Here is a 21,252-nt window from a genome sequence, read left to right as displayed (position 1 = left end):
GAATAGGAACTTACATTTACATCTTTGGTTTCTAAGTCTTGATAGCTTTTCTACAAGAGAGTTGATAGTTGGTATTTGTATTTCAGATCCTAAAGAAAGATAATAGGTCAACACTGTATTATTTTTTAAGAGAAAATGTCAAGAGCAAAAATATGAAAATGTCAAAAGATAGGTTGATATACTATATTACTTAAAGACTATTTTGTTGGCAGAACTGACCAGGCAATTTACTAACAGCTTTTACTGGACAGTTTTTGGATTACAATGTAGATGAAAAAAATAAATGGAAATCCACTTCATGTTTACTCTATCTAGACATTTGACAGATGGAGGAATAAACAAAAGGAAGCAATTTCCATCTACAGAGATGTGGGCTTTTTTAGTTTTACAGATTATGAGAAACAATTTTAAAGGATTTTTTTCTTTCTTGTTTTTATTTATATTTTTATGATGTTATACTCTTATATCCCCTATCCCCATCCCCCATTGTACTGAGGGCACTCCTCAGTGTGGTTATTAACATTTGCTGTGGGCTCTCTTATCAGGGTCAGACCATGGCTCAGGCTATTCCTACCTATCCCATGGCTCTTAGAATCTTTCCACCCCTTTTTCCTCAAAGTCCTCAGAATCTAGGCATGCAAGTTTGAAGTCTGATTTAATGTTGGATTTTCTGTAGCCTCTGGATTTGTTTTGATGAGATTTGACCACAATGTCTGTCACCCTCTTCCTATCGCTGGTTTTCAGGATAGCAGTGAGAGCAGTATTTGTGTCACTGCTTCCTCTGCAGTGACTACTAGGTCTTGTAGTAGACAGCTATCTTTTCTTGTTGTGTTGATGTACCCTGGAGCTCTTCAGTATTTTCTGCCATCTTTAAGATAAAACATATTTGCAATCAAAAGTGAGAACAGCTTGGATTAAAGGGGATAAGAATTTGAGAGATTTTTATGTGTATACCCAGTTTTCTTAACCAAAGAGTAATGTACAGTCTCTCTGGAGTCTGTGAGTGTCCTATCCATGGGATTCTAACTCAAGCAGGTATGAGTTCTCACCCACTGATCAGCTCTCATGTCCAATAGAAGAACAGTTGTTTACCCACATAGGCTGTGTGCCACTATTGCACAGGTATGTGCTTCTTGCCCAGCTATCTGTTTTTATAATGTACAGGGCCTCCTGCTTATTCACACTGTTGGTAACTATTATCCCCAAGAGCTCCCATAGCACTTTCTAGCACTATGAAGTGTAGCCAGGCAGGAGATTGTTTTCCTCTCATTTCCAATATGTTCTCTTAACCTGAGGTCCTGTGACCAGTCTGTGATGTCTTCAACAATAGGGCTTTACCTTTAATTCTGTCAGGTAGCCAAGCACTTTAGCAAAGGAGTGCATTATTTTGGGGAACTCGTGGGTTGCCTTGACAAACAGCTCACTGTCTGGGGGTAACTCTTTTCTGGATCTGGGATTTACAAGCCAAAGCTCATGGTTTCATGATTATGCTTCCTCTACCTTCTATGGGGCACTACTGTCCATGTCCCTCCCCACTTCCGTATTGATGGTTATATTTTGTAGAGTGCTATCCAGGAAGGTTTCTGTGGTATTTACTCATGATGTCCTTAGTGTTGTGGAATCCTCCCCCACTCTACCTTCTCCCTATGCCCTTTAAAGTCCTTCCACACATTGTATTTTTTCTTTTGTCATCTCCCTCAAATTTCTTGTCTCATAGCCCCTCCTCCTCTTCCTCCCTTTTTCCTCTTTTTGTGAGCTTCATTCTAGTTCCATGTCAATACTCCTGATGCTTACTACTGTTTACAATAAACTCAAGCTGTTCCAGGTAAGGAACTGCATATGAGAGAACATGAAGCTTTATCTTTCTGAGGCCTGTGTGACCTTGCTTAGCATGATTTTCTTCTGATTTCATCCATTTTCCTGAAATTTCCATTTTTTCATTTCTCCTTACTGCTGTGTAGGATTACATTGTATGTATGTGCTGCGTTTTCATTATCCATTTATTTGTTTATGGTCCTCTGAGATGATTACAGTTCATAGCTGTTGAGACTAGGGCAGTGATGAATATGGTTGAGCAAATAAATGTCTCTCTAGGAAATATAGAGTCTTTATGGTAGATGTCCAAAAGAGGTATAACTGGATTTAATGGAAGATCTATTTTTCAGCTTTTTAAGGAGTCTACATACTGATTTCCATAGTGGCTGTACATTCCAATCAATAGTGGATGAGGGTTCCTCTTTCCCCCACACCTCCACCAGCATTGGCTATCTTTGGATGATTGCCATTCTGACTGGTCTGAAATGAAATCTTAAAGTCATTTTAATTTTCATTTCCCTGGTGGTTAAAGATATTGAGTATATTTTTAGGTATTTTGTTGTTGTTGTTGTTCATTTTTTTTTATTTATTTGAGAGTGACAGACATAGAGAGAAAGACAGATAGAGGGAGAGAGAGAGAATGGGCACGCCAGGGCTTCCAGCCACTGCAAACGAACTCCAGACGTGTGCGCCCCCTTGTGCATCTGGCTAACGTGGGACCTGGGGAACCGAGCCTCGAACCAGGGTCCTTAGGCTTCACAGGCAAGCGCTTAACCGCTAAGCCATCTCTCCAGCCCTATCTTTAGGTATTTATTGACCCTTTGTATTTCTCACTTTTAGAATTTTCTGTTCAGTTTTCTGCCCCATTTTTTGAGTGGTTTGCTTGTTATTTTTTTATTTTTTAGGGTTTTTTTTTTGAGTTTTTTGCAGATTCTGTATATTAAACCTCTCATCAGTTGTATAGCAGGCTCAGATTTTCTCCCTTTCTGTAGGTTGTCCATTGACTCTGTTGATGGTTTGTTTACCTATACAATGGCTTTTTAGTTTCATGAGGTACCAGTGGTTTAGAGTTTGTTGAATTTCCTAGAAGACTGAGGTCTTATTCAGAAGTCTCCCTATGCCTGTATCTTTGAGTGTTCCCCCTATTTTTTCTTCAGGTTGTTTTAGAATTTCAGGTTTTATATTGAGGTCCTTGATTCATTCAGAGTTGATTTATGCAGGATGAGAGAAAAGAATCTAAATTTAGTCTATGGATGTATATCTAGTTTTTCCAGCATAAGTTGTTGATGATGTTGCCTTCTCCAGTGAGTTTTTGGCCACTTTATCAAAGATCAGGTAGCTGTAGTTACTAGTACTTACACTTGGATCTTCTATTCTATTGCATTGATCTAGGTACCTGTTTTGTGCATGTACCATGCTGTTTTGGTTGCTACTGCTTTATATAATATATTGAAAGAAACTATGGGGAAAAAAAGAAACTATGGTGATACGACATTGTTGGCTGAGGACATTGTTGGTTATCCACGGCCGTTTATGCTTTCATGTGATTTTAAGACTGTTTCTTCTAACTCTGTGAAGAATGTTGCTGAGATATTGATTGGAATTTTATTGAAGATGTATATTGCTTTTGGAGGATGGCCATTTTCACAATATTAATTCCTCTGATCTATGGGCATAGAAGGTCATCCCATCTTCTCATATCGTTCTCTAGTTTTTTCTTCAGTGATTTCATGTTGTTATTGAATAGAGTTTTCACTTCCTTGATTAATGATATTCTAAGATATTTAATTTTGTGGTTATTATAAATTGCACAGCTTTCCTTATGCCTCTCTCCATGTGTTTGTCACAGGTATATATGAAGAATAAGGGATTTTTTGTGTGTTGGTTTTATGTCGTGCCACTTTGCTAAAAGCATCTGTCACTTCTAGAATTTTTTGGTTCTCTTATATATAGAATCATATCATCTGCAAATAGGGCTAGTTTGAATTCTTCCTTTCTAATTTTCATCCCTTTAATTTCTTTCTCTTGTCTTACTACTTGAGCTAAGACTTCAAGTACTTTGTTGAAAAGCAGTGGTGAGAGTGGACATCCATGCCTTAGTTTCAGAACTTAATGGAAATGCTTCAAGTTTTTCCTCATTTAGTATGATATAGGCCTTAGATCTGCTATATATTGGTTTATTATGTTGAGATATAATTCCTCCATCCCTAGTTTCTCCAGTGGTTTAATCATAAAGGGGTGTTGTATTTTGTCAAAGGCTTTTTCTGTATCTATTTAAATTATCATGTGATTCCTACCTTTAAGTCTGTTGATATGATGTATTATGTTTATTGATTTTTATATGTTGAAACATCCCAGCATCTCTGGGATGAAACCTACTTGACCAATGTAGATGATATTTTTAATGTGTTCTTGGATTTTGTTTACAAGAATTTTATTGAAAAGTTTTATGTCTAAATTCATCAGAGAAATCATTCTATAGTTCTTTTGTGAGTGGGTGTGTCTGTGTGATTTTAGCACTCTTGTTTTGCTGCTTCATCGACAGAGTTAAGGAGCATTCCATCCTTTTCAGTTGTGAGAAATAACTTGAGAAATAGTGGCTTTAATTCTTCAGTGAACGTTTTGTACATTTCAGCAGTAAATCCAACTGGCCTGGACTTTTCATTGAGAGGCTTTTAATTACTTTTTCAATCTCATTTAATGTTATAGCTCTATTCAGGTGATTTATCTCCTCTGGGTTTAGTTTTGGTAGGTAGCATGAGTCAAGGAATTCATCTGTTCTTCCAGGTTTTCCAATTTTATAAAGTATAGATTTTTGAAATATGTCTGAATGAGTCTCCCAATTTCTTTGGTATATGCTGAAGCAGCTCCTTTTCATTTCTTATCTTTTGGTTTTGTTTTGTTTTGTTTTGGTTTTGGTTTTTTGAGGTAGGGTCATGCTCTAGCCCAGGCTAACATAGAATTAGTTTCAGGCTGGCCTTGAACTCACAGTGATCCTTCTATATCAACCTCCCAAGTGCTAAGATTAAAGGTGTGTTCCACCACACCTGGCTTTTTCTGATCTTTTTGATTTGAGTTGAGACTTCTCTTTTATCCTTTGATCAAATTAGCCAGAGTCAACCTTGTTTATTTTTTCAAAGAACAAGCTCTTTGTTTCATCAGTTTTTGATTTTTTTTTTAATTTCCATTTCATTGATTTCTTCTCTGATCTTGACTATTTTTTCTGTCTACTAGTATTGGTTTTGGATCTTTTGTGTTTCTCCAATTCTTTCAGCTAGATGGTTACTAACTTGAGATCTCTCTATTTTTGTGATACAGACATTCAGTGCTATATACTTCCCTTTTAGGACTGCCTTCATTGTGTTCCATACATTTTGGTATGTTGTGTTTTCTTTATGATTCAGCTCTAAAAATTTATTTTTTTTTAATTTTTTTGTTCATTTTTATTTATTTATTTGAGAGTGACAGAGACAGAAAGAGGCAGATGGAGAGAGAGAGGGAGAGAATGGGTGCGCCAGGGCTTCCAGCCACTGCATACGAACTCCAGACGCATGTGCCCCCTTGTGCATCTGGCTAACGTGGGTCCTGGAGAATTGAGCCTCGAACCGGGGTCCTTAGGCTTCACAGGCAAGCGCTTAATCGCTAAGTCATCTCTCCAGCCCATTTATTTCATTCTTTAAAAAAATTTTCAACTCCCCATTCATTGTTTAATAGTGAGTTGTTTGGTCTCTAGGTATTAGTCAAGTTTCTGTTATTTCACTCATAGTTAATCTCTACATTGCACTGTGGTCAGATAAAATGCAGAGAGTTATCTCAATTTTCCCAAATTTGTAGAGACATGTTTTATGCCCCAATGTATGATCTATTTTATAATATACAATCTGTTGAGAAGAATGTATATTCTGTGAAATTAGGGTATAATATTCTGTTTATATCTGTTAAGTCCAATTGATTTATGGTATGCTTTAGCTCCCTTATTTCTCTGCTTATTTTCTGCTTAGATGATCTATTGACAATAGCATGATATTGAAGTGTCCTGTAGTTGTTGTATTAGAAGTTATTTTGCTTTATTGTCTAACAGATTTTGCTCTATAAAATTTGGCGCACCTGTATTCAGTGCATATAGACTTAAGATTTTAATATTCTCTTGTTGTGTTATTTATTCCATTAATGAGTATGAAGTGCCTTTTTAAAATCTCTTTTCATTATCTTTTCATCATGGTTTAAAGTCTATTTTGCCCAATATTAATATGGTAACACCTGTTTATTTATTTTGATTTCCTTGGAATATCTTTTTCCAATTTTTCACCATGAACTGGTGTCTATCTTTATTGGTAAGGTGGGTTTCCTGCAGGCAGCCAATAGATGAGTCCATTCTTTTTGATCCAGCTTTTTAGCTTGTGTCTTTTAATTGGGGAGTTTAGTCCATTGATATTTATTTAGAGTTATAAATGTGAGGTGTGAGTTAATCCCTGCTGAGTTGAAAGCTTTGTATTTTCTTAGACTTTATATGTTTTCATGTCTGTTCTGATTTTGATTGTTACTTTTCCCCTCCTATAGCCCCTTGAGTTCATTTGTTCTTCTCTTCAGTGTGGAATATTACAGGCAGTAATCTCTGTAGGATTTGCTTGGTGGTCATCTCATCACACAACTGGTTTTTGCCATAGAAAGTTTTTCTTTTACTTTCTATTATCAGGGGTAACTTTGCCAGGTATAGTAGTTTGGATTGGCACCCAAGGTTTTTTTAGAATTTGAAATGCTCTATTCCAAGTCCTTTTGGCTTTTAGCATTTCCATTGAATAATCACCAGTAAATTTGATAGGTTTACCTTTGTATATAATGATCTTGTAGCATTTAGTAACTCTCTGTTTTCAGTGTTGAGAGTTTAAAATATAATGTGACACATGGAATTTTTCTCTCGTCCTATCTGTCTAGTATTCTGTGCACTTCTTATATTTTAATTGGCCTCTCTTTCAAAGGATTAGGGAAACTTTTCTTCAATAATTTTGTTGAACTTGTTTTCTATGCCTATATTCCTTCCTGTTCTTTTATGTCCATGTCCTAATATTTGCTCTTTTTAAGATGTCCCATATTTTCCACATTATGTTCACAAAATTTTTTGAACTTATCATTATTTGGGGTTACCAGGCTATTTTCTCTTGTCTTTTAATTTTTTTTTAATTTTATTTACTTATGAGCAAGAAAGGGCAAGAGAAAGAGGCAGATAGAGAGAATGGGTGGTACAGGGCCTCCAGCCACTGCAAATGAACTTCAGACACATGTGCCACCTTGTGTATCTGACTTATATGGGTACTGGTCATTCAAACCTGGGTCCTCAGGCTTTGAAGGAAAGTGCCTTAACTGCTAAGCCATCTCTTTAGCCCTATTTTCTCTGTCTTGTTCTTGAGTTCTGATAGCCCATCCTCCACATGTTCTGTTCTTTTTTTTTTATTTATTTATTTTTTATTTGAGAGTGACAGACACAGAGAGAAAGACAGATAGAGGGAGAGAGAGAGAATGGGAGCGCCAGGGCTTCCAGCCTCTGCAAACGAACTCCAGATGCGTGCGCCCCCTTGTGCATCTGGCTAACGTGGGACCTGGGGAACCGAGCCTCGAACCGGGGTCCTTAGGCTTCACAGGCAAGCGCTTAACCGCTAAGCCATCTCTCCAGCCCTGTTCTGTTCTTTTGTTGAGGTTTTCCTAGGAGCCTTTTAAGAGTTAGTTAATTCATTTTTGTTTTCCATTATGTTTTTCTTCAGCATCTCCATCTCTTTGTTAAATTCTAATTTTATTTCTTGTTTAAATCTTTTATTTATTTATTTGCAAACAGAGAGAGAGAGAGAGAGAGAGAGAGAGAGAGAGGGAGGGAGGGAGGGAGGGAGAAAGAGAGTGTAAAGGGCACACAGGGGCCTCCAACTACTACAAATGAATAATAATAGATAATGTGCTGTTGTGCCGAGTTCTAGGGAATCAAACCCAGGTCATTAAATTTTGCAAGCAAGCGCCTTAACCACTGATCCATCTCTCTAGCACCCCAATTTCAACTCTTGATTGATTTGCTTATTGTTTCTTGGAATCCATTCTGCATTTGTTCATTTCCTCATTGAATTTATTCCACTACCCATTGAGGTCAACTTTGCTGATTTTTCTCCATTTCCTATACCATTCTATTAAGTTCTTTTTTATTCTCTTCAGTTTTACTGAAGCATGTATTGAATTCTTTTATTGATTTTCTTCATTCAGCCATGCTTCAAGTTTGTGAGTTGTTCATTTCAATTCTCTTTTATTTCTTCCAGCTTTTTGTTTAAGTCAATTTTAAGTTTGTTTAATATGCTTATCATAGTTTCATCTTGGGATTCTGTGGCTGGAGTTTCCATTAGGTTTGCAATGGAGGCTTCCATTATCGTGCTAGGCATTCATAATGGGGAAACTCTTGGCTTGGTGTCTTATGTTTTTCATTTTGCATTGTGATTTGCCTATCTTAAGGTATTCATAGCCATTAATAGCTCTTTTGATTAGAATCTGCATTGAATGCTCAGTTCAGGTTTGATGGTGTATTTGTAGGTTTTGGCTGGGTGCACATGAGTCTGAGCAGACTGTGTGAAGTTTCCTGGTGGTTCTGTGTGAGACCCTGGGAGTTCAGGGAGCTCAGTGACCAAGCAGGGTCCTTCTATCCCTATGTTACTCTCTTCCTAGTTTTTGGCGATGGGATTGGTTGTGCCTGACAGTAGCAGGCACACTGGGAGAGGGGAGATCTTGCTATTGGGGCTGTACCTTAATCACACTGGTTGTGCAGATGGTGCTGTGTCACTGCCAGTAGGTAAATTTACACTTGTGTGGGGGCCCTGAACACACTGGGTGTGTGGATCAGGCAGATCTCCACTTGTTTGTGTGCCTGAACACATCAAGTATGCAGATCAGGTAGATTCCCACTGGTGCATGCTTCCTAAACACAACAAATGTGGGATTGGTTCAGTCCCCACATGCGTGCACCCAAACATGCCAAGTGTGCAAATAAGGCTGGTCCCTGCTTGTTGCACACCCTGATGTCTAGCCTCCTTTCTCCCCAGGTTTCTTTTCCATAGCTCCTATTCTGCCATCTTAACTAGAAGTCAGGATTTGTTTTTCAAAGGCCCTTCTTATCTATCTACATTTTTATATTCTGTCATTGCATTGACTGTCTTTTGTTTTTGATCATATCTACACAAAGGAAAAGAGTATGAGATTTCATGAACTCAACATTCAACTTGAATATAGGTTAAAAATATCAGTGAACAGTGGTCCTTTTTAACATTTAGGTTATTATAGATGTCTATCTCATTGGTGAATCTTAGATGGCATTTGGTTCTCAGGTAACTCCTTAGAAAGAGGATTCTTCAGCCATTTAATTAGCATTTTATTTCGTAAATATTCATTAAGTACCCATTAAGTTTCAGACATCCACCAGGTGCCATTTACGTAAAAATGAGTAATACAACATTTCTTTCTATAGCAGAATTGTCCAGAATAATTACCAATGTAAAATAGTAAAAGAAAAGTACAGAAAAAGTAATGTTCTCCATTGGTTAGGAAACTACCTCATTGCATAATTCTCAACAGTCAGGAGAGTAGCTTGCTTCCTTTATGTGGGGATTTAGTGTTTGTCCACTGACAATGTTTATTAGAACAACAAGTATGAAAGTTGAAGCCCTAGGAGCCTTCCTCATAAACTTTCCTTATTCTTAGTTTTATGAGTCATTGTATCCAAATCCCTTAGTCATCTTATTTTCTAAAGAAATAAGCCAATCTCATACTCAAATTCTAGAGTAAAATATATATAAGTATAGAGCCCAGTTATTCTTTACTGTATGCTAATTTGTATTTCTCTCCCAGCACTATGCAGGTTCAGGTAGGGAGGATCACAAGTGTGAGGACAGCCTGGGCTACAGAGTGAGACTTTGTCTGGAAGCAGGGTGGATTTTGAAATATCTTCATTCTTACTGTGTATTTCTCATTGTTGTTACAATATAGCCAATTAATTTAACTAATTCTTAAGTGCTTGATGTCAAAAATAGATTTTTGCACATTTGAGATAATTTCATAGTTTAATATTTTCTACATATTATTTAGTTATATAATTAATTGTAAGCTTAGGTGCCAAGCATAAGAGAAGATGTTTAAGTTATTCTTGTTGATTTTTTTCAAGAGCCATTGTCTTCTATGTTCTGTTCATGCTGAGACATCAAGAAATAATTGAGGATGGCTCCTGGTTGTTCTTTCTCTGAAAAGTTATGTTGACTCTCATGTTTCTGCTACCCTTTTATAAGAACTGTATTCCTAATATGACAATGATCAACTGTAGTTTTTTTATTTCAAAAGCCAATGCCTTAATTTCTATTTTTTGCCTTCATAATTTATAAAACAGTTCCATTTACTTGTTGAAAATTAAATGGGGTGATTCTATTTTTCCAGCTGGATCATCACAAGGAGATATTCAAGCTGAGTGCCTACAGTTCCTAGTTCTTAGCAGTAAATGGAAGGCCATTATGTTATACTTCTAATTGTCAGTCTTTTATTGCAAGCCAAGTGACCAAATAAAACACATCACGATTTTCCATTACACATGGCTTTCTTTTCATTCCCATCACTTCCACAAACCCAATGGCCCATGCTGAAAGATTCTCTAAGAACAAACAGTATGGAACACTTGCTGATTTTTCTGTAAGTCTATTTCAGAGTACAAATTGGTACATTATAGGACATTCTTGAATAAACTGATTTTTCTGATTACATTACAAGAAATATTTCAATTGAGCAAACAGCTTCTGTAAAAGAGTTTATGTCACCAGACCTAGGGGTGCAGGTCTTTAATCCCAGCACTAGGGATACAGAAGTAGGAGGATCACCAGGAGTTCAAGTCTACCCTGAGACTACATAGTGAATTTCATGTCAGCCTGGGTTAGAGTGAGATCCTACCTTGAACAATCAAAAAAAAAAAAAAAAAAAGCTTAAATCTCTTTCCATTATATACCAGCAAATTTAGAAAAAGATGTGTGTTTCAACCAAACTTTTAGAAATTGCATAAACTTTGAGTTCTAACCACATCTAAGCTTCATCTTTATTTCTCTATTCTTACTCTTGCTTTCCTCATTCAGTTGTATTTATTTTATGGCTTAACTATGGCAAATATATGTAGCATACTATTTGCTATCTCATCAGTATTAAATATAGAGTTAAGTACTGTTGAGGCTATTCATAGTGTTGTGTAACCCATTTCCAGAGCTCTTTGCATCTTGTAAAACCAAAAGTCTCGTTACCTGAAACCCTTTGTTCCCTCTAGTACCCAGCACCCAGCATTCTGCTTGCAATATCTATGAATTTGACACTCTGGACTTCTTATATTCTGTGGCTTGAATGTGCACCCTAGTGTTCATGTGTTTGTAACTTAATCCCCAATGTGGACCAATGTCCTTATCATAATAGCAGGCTGTTATTACAGGAATGAATTCCTAATAAAAGGATAGGCTCACCCTCCTTTTCTTTCTCTCCCTCCTTCCCTTCCTGCCTCTCTCGCTCTCTCCTCCTTTTTCTTTTCCTCCTATGTAAGGCCTTTTTCACCATGTATGAAAAGCAAATCCAGAGACTCAATTTCCCTAAACTCAGGGTTTCTTCTGTGTGGTGCTACCTACTGCATGTGGAGGTGTTTCTAGACATCACCACCTAGGAATGTGATTCACTGAACCAGTAAAATATAAAGCAATACTGTTGCTGCTTCTACTGGTGTGTTTAACTGTCCTTTGTCCTAGGCGCCAGAAGGTCAACCTTCTTCCAGCATCCATGAAGCTGTCAAGGTAACATGCTAAGCTTACAAGAAGAGGATAATATGGGACTCTTCATTGGTACTGAATTATGTGTTACAAGGAATTCTTGTGAAAATACTTGAAAGCCATTTTTCCTAATCTCCCACTCAGCAAAGAATTTTTTCTGCATGTCTTGATGACAGATGGCATTCTAAATATCACTTAATGTTTCAATAAGAGGAAAATTTTGTCAAAGCTGGTTGCATCACTTAATAAAAGTCCATCCTTATGTTGAACTGAACTATTTGTAATTTCCTGACACTGACTTTTGCCTGGCCTTACCTGGCATTACATAAAACAATAATTTTGTTTTTGATGTAGAATGGTATTAGAAACTACTTCTTTAATCTCTGACTAATGCTATTTCATTGTCTAAACATACTGATTTATACAACACAGACTTTGTTTTACAGAACGATTAGATAATCTAGACACACTCTGATATGGCATGCTCTTTGCATATACTGAGAGATGATTCAAGAAACTGTATAGCTAAGAAACAAGTCAGTGAAAATAGCACTTATTACATGGAAACAATACCTTCTATTGATTTAACAAGACTCTGTGTATAATTTTTTTTTTTTTTTTTTGGTTTTTCGAGGTAGGGTCTCACTCTGGTCCAGGCTGACCTGGAATTAACTCTGTAGTCTCAGGGTGGCCTTGAACTCATGGCGATCCTCCTACCTCTGCCTCCCGAGTGCTGGGATTAAAGGCGTGCACCACCACGCCCGGTTTATGTGTATAATTTTTGTATTTGTATTGTCATAACACATTTTGGTTGTGGCTAGGTAAAATATTCAGATTTTCCCACTTGAGCAAACTCAAGCCATGATTATATTTGTAAAAGTGATTTGTTAAATCTGTAACAAGCTTTTCATTTTTGAGCCAGCCCTGATCATTCTGAATTTTGTTTCTGTCATCACTGATATCAGTTCCTGGTTGTATAAAATTTATGCCATCTAAAATGTTATAGGCATCCATTCAGTTTGTTAATCTTAGTAACTAATAGAAATACTGTCCCCAGAAAGGGCCGAGGCAAGCCATTAAGTGCCTTCTTTCATGATAATCTAGACCATACTTCAGTGATATTAATTTGCTGTTCAACTAGTTATAGTCTCCTGGTATGATGCAATTATCCAGCATAATGTCACCATCTTTTCCATCTTTGCTTAGATTAAAATATCTCATGTTCCTGGCATTCTCTTGCTTTCCCAGCTATTTCTGGTTTAAAAATGTCAGCACTTTCTTTATTAGGACAGTAAGACAAAATTGGTCAGGAGAATGAATCAATCATTACTTTGCTAATGACCAAGCAAGGTAAAGAGAAATGATTTAGACGTCTTTGCCTAAGAAATTGTTTGCTGTTCCCTAATCTCATGTAAAGCTAAAGCCATGAGCCCCAAAGAAGTGACAGTGAGCTGTCTGGTAGAGAAGTAGAAACAAAGCCCATTCCTTTCTAAGGAAAAGGGTGACACTATCCTTCCTTGTGGCCACTAAAGGAAAGGTATGGCATAAATATTCTGCCCGTGGTAAAGACACAGTCACCTATTTTGGGCTCAGAGAAGAGTTCTCATGCCATAGACAAGAAATGCTGTCCAACATAAGACATGCAACAACTTTAATGCAGAGTGTGGATGCTATAAAGAAATGTTCCAAAAAAAAAAAAAAAAAGAAGGAAAGAGATGAGGAAGGAGTCAGGCAGAAGAAAAAAATAGACAAGAATTTTCCAGAATTAAAGAGGAAAATACAGTATGGAGGTCTTCAAAGCACAGAGAGCTTTAAGAGAATAACAAGACGATTGCAGCAATAAAAAACAGTACTGTCCATTCTGAATAGTGCAATAAGAATAGGAGAAAAGAAGTTACAGATTGGAAAGTACAAAGCAAGCCAGCTTTATTTACACAAAATACAGTGATCCATGTGGAAAATCCTAAAGTCCCCTTAGATAAGCCTTTGGAAATACAGTGATCTTATTAGTACAAAGCAGAATAGAGCCTCAACATACAAAAATCAGTTGTGTCTGTGCTAGCTGTGAACAATGGGAAATGAAAACTTAGAAGTCATTGCCAAATACATAGAAACAGAAATATAAACTACTTTAAGGAAGTTTAACAAAATTAATGTAGTACTTTTGTGCACAAAATGTAAAATAGTGATGAGATAAATTGAAATTTAAATTATGAAAAGATGTACTATATTTGCTCATCTAAAGGCAGTGTGGTTAGGATATCAATATTCCTTAAATTTGTGCATATCTTTTAATATCCAAGTAGACAATTTTAATAATTGGCATACTGTTTTTAGACTTTAAATGGGAAAGTAAAAGATTTAAAGTATCCACTTATAAGGAAGAAATATCAAAGTTAAGAAAAACTATATACCCATAAGCATAAATAAATGGTATGTCCTTTGCCTCATACTACACACGAACTCCACCCCAGTATTTCACAGACATTTGTGATACCAGGTTCTGATGAGGACGCAGAGCAACTGGTTTTCTCATACATTGCAGAGGGTGGTGAAAAATAGTATACTTACTTTGTTTTGGAAAGAAGCAATGATGTCTTATCAGAGACTGGGAGACGGCTCAGCTTGGAAGAGCACCTGATACACAAACATGAGGACCTGGGTTTGATTTGCAGCACCCATATTAAAAAAGAAGACATGGCTGTATATATAGTGCCAGCACTTTGATGCGGTGGTGGGGGCAGAGACAGCAGGATAGCTGGGGCTCCCTAGTCATTACTCTAATGGAAAACCACAGTCTCTAGGCTCCATTGAAGACACGGTCAGGGAAATAAGGTGGACGAGCAATGTAAGAGAACACCTGATATCTACCTCTGGCCTCTACACATATACACACAAAGCATACACATTTGTGTGCATACACACACACACACACACACACACACAAGAAAGAAGTACAGATTTTTCTAGATGTTAAGTATAACACTGTGCCGGAGATATGGTGCTTGCCTGTGAAGCCTAAGGACCAAGGTTCAAGTCCCCAATACCCACATAGGCCAGATGCACAGGTGGCACATGTGACATGTGTTTGGAGTTTGTTTGTAGTGTCTGGAGGCCCTGGCACACCCCTTCTCTCTGTCTGTGTCTCTGTCTCCCTTTCTCTCTCTCCTTCTCACTCCCTCTGTCTCTCTCAAATAAGTAAATAAAAATAAAAAAAAAAATTTTTTTAAAGAGTAAGGGCCTGGAGAGATAGCTTAATGGTTAAGGGACTTGCCTGTGAAGCCTAAGAATTCATGTTTGAAACTCCAGGTCCCATGTACTCCAGATGCACAGTGAGGCAAGTATGCGATGTCACACGTGCACCCAAGGGGTGCACACATCTGGAGTTTGTTTGTAGCAGCTGAAGACCCTGGTGTGCCATTCTGTCTCTCTCCCTCCCTCCTTCCTTCCCTCTTTCTCTCTCCAAAAAGAGAATAAGAAGCAAAAAGTAAGTTGCAGAGGCAACAAAACATGATTAATAAGTACATTGGGCTCTTTGCATTGGTTCCACTTGAAAATATTCAAGGAAAAAATGTGCCAGTAGTGATCACATATAGACATTTTCTTCCTTGTTAGCATTCCCTAAACAATACAACTGTTATTTAAAACCCGTCCTACATTGAATTGTGCTATTGGTTTCCCTGACAGGATTCAGTGTGTGCATGAGAACTATACAGAGTACATGTAGGTACTACAATATTTTATGTAAGAATTTAGGTTTTATAATCTTCCAGGGTCATCAGCCAGCATTGCGTGGACAGCAAGGAATGACTTCATAAAGAGAAAAATGAGAGTTGAAAAGGCAAACAGTAGTATTATTAACTGCATTTAAAAATCAGTTAGCTTGAAAAGGTTACCAAGACATAATGAAACACCCTTAATTTTCCTCAGTTAAATTCTCTTAAAATTTAGCCTATGCAATAACAAATATAAACCAAAAAATAAATAAATGTGAATGTTGAAAAGTAGTAATTTAGTATTTGTAAACAATGTGAAGAAAACTAAATTACTGACATTAACTTACAAAAAAAATACACACACACAATGCTAGCCACAAGTCTAGAAAAGATAATGCAATAAAACCATGTACATATAAATATACGTACATTCTCATATATAATCTCAAAAGTTAAGAATTAACAAGAAACTAATAAAAAATTATATTTTTAAAGGGAGAAAGGTGAAAATATTAGTGGGAGACATAACAGAATTTTTAAGGAAAAGATACATCACATTTCTGGATAAGAAAACAATAATATAAAAAATTAATACCAGACAGGCATGGTGGCACATGCCTTTAACCCAAGCACTTGAGAGGCAGAGGTAGGAGGATCACCATGAGTTTGAGGCCACCCTGAGACTACATAGTGAGTTCCAGGTCAGCTTGGACTAGAGTGAAAGCATACCTCAAAAAAAAAAAAAAATTAATACCAGTGAAAACCATAATATAACATTTCAGTTTTCTTTGTGGTTTTTGCTTGTTTTCATTTTGTTGTTTGTTTGTTTTGTATTTTCTTGTTGGAAACAGGATATCAGTTTGTAGTGTAGAATGGACCTGAATTCACAATCCTGTCTCAGCCACCATGCCCTGCTCAGATGTTTCTGCAACTAAAGAACCAAAAGTGGAGCTGGGGAGATAGAGCTTGCTGTGCATGCCTGAGTGGATTCTCAGAACTCACAGAAAGCAGAAGGCTGTGGTGGGAACTGTGATTGCAGCATACCAGGGTGAGAAGGGAGGCAGACACAGGAGGGTGTCCCAGAAGCTCATTGCACAGAGCAGTGAGCAGGCTAGAGACACCAGCTCAAGTGAGGGAGGTCAAGCCTGCACCCAAAAATTGTCCTCTGGCATTCACATGCACACTGCAACACACATACACATGCACATATACATTCACATGCATGAACTCTCACACAAAATTAAAACCACATAATTTCTACATTGAAAAAGAAAGAAAGGTTATTATGTTCATTAGCAAGGAATCATATGCCTAAACTAGGTAATAGATGTTTTTCATAAATAAGTCAGGCTGTTCTTTCCCTTCCAGAAATTGAAATGTATTCTGAACTAGCAATAATTAAGACAGTTTTTGTTACAGGTAAAGACAGACTAAAGCATGAATACAAGGTCCAATCACAGGCCCGATGTGCCTGCAGACTCGGCCTATGGCAAACACAGCTTACGCACTATATCACTGAGACTAGGAAAGACTTATCTGGCCGATGAATTAAGAAGCCTAGGACAATTATTGAAATAGTACATTCTGACTTCACTGTTTTACAAACCTAGAACTTGATAAAAACAAGCTCACCCATCAAATTATGTCAATTTTTATACAGAGAGAAATCACAGAAAGCCAAAGAATACCACAAGTTTTACAAATTAATTTTTTAAATAAGCATTTATCTCTTACAAAATTTATTTTACATGATCACATTCACTGAGAATGGGGCTAATCAACCAAGTGAGCAGTCAATGCCTGTTACTAACACTCACTCCATTCTTCTGTCAAAGATGCAAAGACTTCTGTAATTTAGCTGTGCTTTCTCACATGGTTCTTGCTTTCAGGAGTCCTATCAGCATAGCTAAATCAGAGTTATTTCCTCTGTGATAAAATCAAACTAATCAGTGCCAGGGCCTCTTTCTGATTACAATTACAGTTTTCTCACTGAAGCCCCAGGGAGATTGTCCATTTTGATCAGAGCATGCCTCCTGCCTTTCCAAATAGCATGGAATGATAAATGATAAGAAAAACTTTAAAGGACAAACCACTGCTTCTACTGAAAGTTGTACACAACCTCAAATATATCTCTAAAAGTATATGTCATTTTAGAAAGCATCAATAAATTAATGAATGTGTAGAAACTAGGCTTTACAACCAACAGTAGCATTTTCCTGCCAGATATCTAATAAGAGCACATTATAAGCACATGGAAAACCCTGCAGTAATTACAAGAGAGTCCAACATAATAAGTTTCCAGATGTAGTATTTCTTCCAAAATTTCTAAATATGCTTTTATGATTTCAGCTTTGGGGTGGAGATTGGGTCTGGATCTTCTGTGAGTCTTTCTGTCAAGCCTGGACATATATGGTCCATGGCCGGTTGATGGTGTCTATAAAAGAACACGGCCCAGTCCAACAAGAGGCCATGTCCACCACTAGTATTGCTTCAGGAACACGGAGGGCGCACCACTCAACTAATTTTTAAAATCACCACCTCTTCTCAGAATCATAGTGAAACCATCACAATTAGAAACATCTATTCAGTAAAAATTTGTCCATCATATTTCGTACCTATGCTTAAATGAATGAATGTAAAGAGGAATTGGATATTATATAAAAGAAAAAAGAATCTGGTTAGTCAGAAACCCCAGGCTCTAAACAGAACTCTGCTCCTAGTCAACTATGGATTGCTTTTGTATAGGGATAAGATATGTAAACATTCTTTATAAATATTCTTCTGAACTAACAAGAAGTATTAATAATAGGTACCATTTTTACCGTGATAAAAAACGAACCCTTGTTATAGTTTTTTTTGTTTTTTTTTTTTTTTTTTGAGAGCGACAGACATAGAGAGAAAGACAGATGGAGGGAGGGAGAGAGAATGGGCGCGCCAGGGCTTCCAGCCACTGCAAACGAACTCCAGACGCATGCGCCCCCTTGTGCATCTGGCTAACGTGGGACCTGGGGAACCGAGCCTCCAACCGGGGTCCTTAGGCTTCACAGGCAAGCGCTTAACCGCTAAGCCATCTCTCCAGCCCCCTTGTTATAGTTTTTAAGGTATTCTTAGGAGAAGTAAATATTCCTTTGCACAAATCATTAGGCATATAGCCTACTTCCAAACCTTGTTAACTTGGACCCCTCTCATTCAGATGCATCAGGAGAGGCATTAAGATATGAAACAGAGATCTGTGACTAAAAATGACAGATACAACTCTTGTAGCAGTTACCTTCTCATTGCTGGGGCAAAACACCCAACCAAAGGAATATATGGAATGGAAAAGTTTATTTCAGCTTACAGTCTCAAAGGAAAGTTTTATCATATGTCATATCTTACCACATCAGCTGTCAGGGAACAGCAAGAATGAGCTAGGCAGTGAGCACACAGTAGGTCTACTCCCAAGGGCTCATCTGCTCCAGCAAGGCTCCATCTAAAGGCTCCACTTGCTGGGGACTGAGTATGAAACTGATCACAAAAACTTGAGGTTATGGGGGAACCTTTCACATTCAAACCACCACAACCCTTTAGAAACTTCCCTTAACCTCTCTTGTTGCTGTTTATTTTTGTTTAAAGTGGGATAGAATGGTTCATCTCAGCTTCATTTAGCTTCACTGTTCTTGATGGGCCAGGTATACAGATGGAGTTTATTTCCACACCGACTTTGCATAAGCCATGTTTCTGTGAATGGAATTATTTTTGTCTGTATTTTGTTTAAAGTGCAACTCACAAATAGCACTAAAATATATCATAGATTCTCTAACATTGCTCAACTATGAGTGTGTGTAGTTTTCTTGCACAGGTGTTTATAGCACGAATCTGATTCTCAATCAGCCCTGGAAACCTCTCAAAAGGTTAAAAACCATTTGCTTCCATAATGAACCAATTCCATGTGGTTCTTATCAGCATGTAGAGGTAGACTCACAAAATGTCTTAGTAAACCTGTGTTGGTTCTACAGTTCAATTCCCACAACAATAAGAGTAGTAGGAAAGACATTTCAAACTTCCACTAATGACTGTCTCCCTGTTCCCATCTGGTGGTAGGCTATGTACAGTGCCTGTCTGGTTTCCTCATTATATCAGATGATTTGAACTGTGTCTAGCCTTAATAGCTCTCAAGGAAGCAAGGAAGAGAAGCCTTCTTGTTTATCTCTAAGGGAACAGAGTGACAGAAAAGTTATTTTCTTCTAATATGAGTTTGGAACTCTAGGAGCCAGAAGGCAAGGTACATGTTGTCTATGATTAAAACCTCATAATGTTAGTGAACATTAGAGAGAGCTCAAGGTGAGGAAGGTCTTCATCAAATGTGACAAAGTCAATACCAGCCTCTGTAACTCTGGTTCAGGGCTCCTTCTGTGACACTACCTCATCTACACAGCCTAATTAGCAATGTAAAGGAGCATGTCACCCAAATTGCAGCTCCTTTTTCTTTAAAAAAGCAATTCAGCTGTTCAAAGCCTTTTCTTTCATTAAAAGTAAATACACCATTATGGGCTGGAGAGATGGCTTAGCAGTTAAGGCACATGCTGGTGAAACCTAAGGACACAAGTTCAGTTTTCTCAGATCCCACATAAGCCAGATGCACATGGTGGCACATGCATCTGGAGTGTGTTTGCAGTGGCTAGAAGCCCTGGTGTGCCTATTCTCCCTGTCTCTCTCCCTCCCTCCCTCCTTCTAATTAATAAATAAATAGAAATAAAATATTTTTTAAAAGTAAGTATACCATTTTATTGAAATAGAGATGAAAAGAATGTAAGATCTGGAGGGCTGGAGGGAGGCTGTGGAAGTCTCTTCTTTAAGTTGGCATGGCCATTGCACTCAATGAATTCCCAGCTGTTGTGGTTACCTACAAAAGGCCTACACAAACAAGGCCTGCCATCATTCTTCATGGATAGGGATGAGCTTATGAGTCCCCACCATCCCTGGGAAGCTACTGGTATTTAATGGTTTGGGAGAAAAGGGACACTCATTATTTTCCACAATTTATCCACTAATATATAGGTGGAAGAAGGGATTCAGTGGAATAAGAGAAAGTAATGTGGGTCTGGCTAAATTATAATATGTGTATAAAACTTTCAGAGAACAAACTGAAAAGTAAACATATGATTATAAAAAAAACCTATGGGTATTGCTAGATTTATTCTCATAAGCAAATAAAATATCACTACACTTTATACACAATATAAGGTAGATTTAAATTCTTTGTCATTACCAGACTTATAAAAATATTCAGTGTGACAAAGTTGCTTTTATGATACAAACTTAATTCACTTTTCAACAAGGTGTGCTTGTGTGTGAACAACTATATAAAGTATCATCAGAATCTTTCAAAACAGTACAGAAAATTGAATACACTGATTACATTCCTGTACAATTCTGGTAATCATCTTTTAAGAACCTAATAACATTTGTATTTCCTTTATCTTTTTATAGGAGCATTGTTTTGAACCCAGCCTATTTCCGAAATCATCTTCGTCAAGCAGCAGTGTTTAGAAGTCTGGAGAGGTACTCAGAAGCTGCCCGGTATGTTTGTTATAACTCTGTGAAGATTTATTTAAAGTTAAATTAATTTTATTCTCAGATTCTGGTAATAGCATAAGAGAGCTTTCCATTTCTCTCATGCAATATGATTTTACCCGAATTATCATCTGATAAATGTCAAGCCAACAATTATTGAGTATCTTTTTCTTTAATTAAAGCTATTCCATGTTCATGGCTCTTAGCAAAATTCAAACTTTCCAGCCATGAGGTCACCGGCAATGATGGGAAAACTTCCCTATATATTAGAAACGAACCTGACCTCTCATTCGTGGACATTCCCGTTCTAGGCTGTAGTGACACAGTTTTGTGGGTCAGGTCCTGGAGATGAAATCCAG

The 21,252-nt window shown here is 37.3% G+C and overlaps 1 protein-coding gene across 2 annotated transcripts in view; it reads left to right on the top strand.

The window, feature by feature from the left end:
• Spata16 (spermatogenesis associated 16) overlaps window positions 1-21,252 on the top strand; it is a 333,223-nt gene that overhangs the window by 142,894 nt on the left and 169,077 nt on the right. For both annotated transcript variants that reach the window (XM_004652337.2, XM_045130002.1), the window contains one exon: window positions 20,810-20,899. In XM_004652337.2, coding sequence (XP_004652394.1) covers window positions 20,810-20,899 — 90 coding nt within the window. The remainder of the gene's footprint in view (window positions 1-20,809; window positions 20,900-21,252) is intronic.

Source organism: Jaculus jaculus, chromosome 11, assembly GCF_020740685.1.
Source record: "Jaculus jaculus isolate mJacJac1 chromosome 11, mJacJac1.mat.Y.cur, whole genome shotgun sequence".
In the NCBI taxonomy this organism is placed as follows: domain Eukaryota; kingdom Metazoa; phylum Chordata; class Mammalia; order Rodentia; family Dipodidae; genus Jaculus; species Jaculus jaculus.
Note: the sequence above shows the minus strand (reverse complement) of the source record. Positions and strands in the feature narration are given on the sequence as shown.